This window comes from Helianthus annuus, chromosome 13 (assembly GCF_002127325.2).
Source record: "Helianthus annuus cultivar XRQ/B chromosome 13, HanXRQr2.0-SUNRISE, whole genome shotgun sequence".
Classification (NCBI taxonomy): domain Eukaryota; kingdom Viridiplantae; phylum Streptophyta; class Magnoliopsida; order Asterales; family Asteraceae; genus Helianthus; species Helianthus annuus.
The window spans coordinates 154,857,830-154,861,531 of NC_035445.2; the positions used below are offsets into that span (position 1 = coordinate 154,857,830).

At 39.5% G+C, this 3,702-nt stretch overlaps 1 protein-coding gene across 1 annotated transcript; it reads right to left on the minus strand.

Annotated features, from left to right (window-relative positions):
- Positions 1-321: 321 nt before the first annotated feature.
- LOC110902005 (acylsugar acyltransferase 3) lies at positions 322-1,665 on the minus strand. The gene has a single exon (XM_022148750.1). It carries the CDS (start codon positions 1,663-1,665, stop codon positions 322-324), a length of 1,344 nt encoding a protein of 447 aa, XP_022004442.1.
- Positions 1,666-3,702: the final 2,037 nt, after the last annotated feature.

Sequence of the window (3,702 nt, forward strand, 5' to 3'; positions counted from 1 at the left end):
ATGGAATTCCATATTTACACTAAAATTCATTACTATTGATGAAATAATGCTTGATGATTGTAAGTTGTGAGTGAGTGATGAGTGATGGACGCCCCTACCCTTAAGGAGAAACTAAATCAAAAATAAGATGATTTGTTCCATTTCAACTTTTAACCATTTTTAATAAGAAATTGTGCTTTTATAAACATTTAAATCATACATGAAGGGATATTATTTCATTATTATATAACAGGTGAAAAGATTTATTCGACGATCCACACAACAGGCAACCTAATGATAAAAAAAAAAAAAAAAAAAAAAATTAATACGTGCAGTTACCCATTAATTAATTTGGCAAAATGAAAGCAACTCCTTGTCATTTTGGAATATTTCCATGTCTTGGATTTCCAAAGTCACATGCGCTTCAATACCATCACCGTTTGCAGCATCTATCAGCACAAAACTGTTTTGACCTGCTGATCTAAGGGCAATAGCTGTAGCCATGGGCTTTCCCCACCCGAAATCCACTTTGTTAAACGGGTACCCACATAAGCTGCTGCATGTATATGATCTCTTAATCAGTGTTTTTAAATCTTGATCATTTCCCAGTTTAGACATCAGCAATTTATAGTTTTCAGTTGCCTGTTGCATACTTTTAACTCCTTCAAGTTGCGACTTCTGTTTCTTTATCTCACGAACCAACATACTTAACGATGTTTCACTTGCATGTGTTGTTGGTACCATCATAAGCGACACAATATTTCCCACCGCGGTTTGGGGCAGCTTCTCGGGTAACCGTCTACGTATATTGGCCGGACTCATCAAATAAGATGGCTTAAAGCAACCAGAATTTGTGGTAGCTGCTGCCACAGTGGTTTTGTAAAGTAGAGAGGTTAATACTTCGACCCGAGTAGGGATATCGTTTGTAGCCGACTGGACAAGCTTCTTAAGGTCATTTAACTTTGAGTTAGGAAAGAAGAATTTTCTCGTGACAGGAGTACTGAGTCCTGCATTCTGTTGATTCATAACCGGAGCTTCTGACAAGTCGGTTCTTGGGACATGAATGAAATGCGGATTCAAAGGCAGCACCTCTTTGTGGTCGGCCGATCCATAGCGTGCTACGGAAGCCCAATGATTCACGAACGATCCAAGTGTGCAACCGTCACCAACGAGGTGTGACATAGATACTGCAAGCCCGACTCCACCACAAGCGAAGTGATTGAGTTGAATCCCGACAAGATTCGTACTATGAGGAGAGTTGTTGCACACCATATCATCCGCAAAAAGATTGTCGAGATTTTCATCTTGCGCCATACCAAGCTGGAATTTTTCTAGTTTAGCTTCACTTCGGGCTTCAAGAAACACGACTCCCTTGTCGTTACAGTCTACGTAAGGTGTTTTGAGTGTGGGTAACCTGCCAGCAAAGGGATAGTACTTTGTTAAGCTCTGGGACAAAGAGTTCTTCAGCACCCTGGTTTTGTCTTGGGCAGTTAAGCTGCAACTATCTTTGTTTGGGTATAACAGAAGCATTGGTATGTATAACTTCCCGATGAGTAGATCAAGCTCGGAAAGATTATAAGTTTGGAGATGAGAAGGGGTTAGATTTGCGGGTTTGATTATATCTCGAGAAATAATGGTGTGAATCTGCCTTCTTCCAAACCGTAGGAGCTTCCCTATCATCACCATATTAATTGGCATAAAAAATCAGCAGCATTAGTGAGTATAAATTGTTTATTGATTCACCTCTGCGCATGTGATATATATATACACATATATAAGGGTGAACGGGACGTCTTCGGTGAGTGGTTGCGGTGATAGGTTTCCCGGATCGGGAACACCGCCGCCATCAAAGCGGGGTCCCGATTCGGGGTGTATATTGGGTGTGGGTTCACCGATGGAGGAGAGGGGAAAGGTGGTGGGGCCAGCCCACTTTCAACCAATCAAAGCTTTTCTTTGTTTTTTTTTTTTTTTTTTTTGAATAAAAAAATAAGGGGAGTTAAGAGGGGAGTGGCGCCATCAAATGGGGGTGTTAGGGGAGTTTAAGAGGGGAGTTGACGTGACACACGGGGATTGGTTTGGCGTAAGAGAGGGGACTCACCTATTAGGTGAGCACCCCCTTCACCCTAAGGACGTGTTAAAAGATGTGCTCCATAGTCTATTCTGTGATTAACAGTTGTCAAAGGATATATGGTAAGCAGATTACAGATCATGGATCGTTCTATAGTCAACATCTTGAGATCTGCTCAATTTCTTTACTGATCATTGACTTGGATGGAGTGAACGTGGTATACATAAAAGTGTAAAAACCAATTGATTAAGCACGTGAATTGATCTTCTAAGATATTCTAAAACGTGACTAACAAGCGATAATTATATCATTTCCAATGCTACATTAAGATATGATTCGATACTCAATCCAGGCTTCCACTTGCACGTGATTCTATGTTGAAGAAGTGACTAGCACGTGGTTCTCTAGCTTAGTCACTATTTTCTTTTTAAATTTTGTTTGAATAAGTCTTACTACGATGATTTCTTGTTTCTGATGCTGTAGCGAGTGCAGAATCCAAGCTACGACAAAAATCGAGCGAGAGAATGAACAATACGCAAAGATATCAATGATTAACGGTTCTGTGTATTGATTTCGACAGAGTTTCGGTACAATATTCGACAAATACATACCACTCCGATAACTCTCTCTCACTAGACTCTCTCTCTAGCTCTTGCAAGCTCACTGCAAAACAGAGCTTCTGTTGGTATTTATAGTCTATACCAGCAAAGTTACATCGAAACCTAAGAGACATGAACATAACCTATCGAAATACATAAACTCTCATCGAAATAGCATGGACTTTATCGAAATGGATTTCTTCTGAAAGTATCGAAATAGGCATTGCTTCTTGTGTCTATTTCGATTTCCATGTAATTTCATCAATATTACTATCTTTCTATTTCGATGTGTGTATATATATTACTAAGTCTATTTCAATTTAATGATCAAAACAGAACTTTTAATTTCAACATGCTATTTCGATGATATCATGCCTTGATGATGTTATGATGACATCATGATGATTGCATCAATATCGCTCTCGTGTCTTCGTCATTCGTGTGTCTTACTCCGGGTCGCACGACGAAGGAATGTCGCGACGTCGGTCTTAAACCGAACCGAACCGAACCGAACCAAGCCACATCCACACAAAAGTGCAACAACAAACTCCCCCTTGGATGTTGCTGTTGATGGTTCGTTCTTCACGCTGCAGGACCTTGAAAGTCTTCACGTGTCACAATCAAGAGGTGCATCAACAAACTCCACCTTGAATGTTGCTCGTGAATCTTTGATCTTCAAAGCATCAGATCCTCGTGGTGTTGATAAGTGGTCAACTGCAACTTTTGATCATCTTGATCGCATCCATGTCATGTCGTCACTCCACAATAATTAGAACAACTACTGGGGTTTTAACCAATCTTAGAGAGTTTTTAAGTGAAAACCTCACTAACTTAAAAACTCTCTAAGAGTTGATTTTAAAACAATATAAACCGACGACACACATGTGACCAAAACTCAATCAACTACCAACCGACAACATTTTGAAAGTTTTAAAATTTGTTCAATTTTAGATTGTTAACTTTCAAAACTTGTTAACTTCTATGAAGATGTAATTGTATGCTTTTCAATCAGGATTTGGTGGAATAGATTCAAGTTCCAACATCGGTTAATCAAAA

What these genes read in the sequence shown, in the direction of transcription:
- LOC110902005 (XM_022148750.1), bottom strand. Translation starts at nt 1,665, where the DNA reads ATGGTGATGATAGGGAAGCTCCTACGGTTTGGAAGAAGGCAGATTCAC.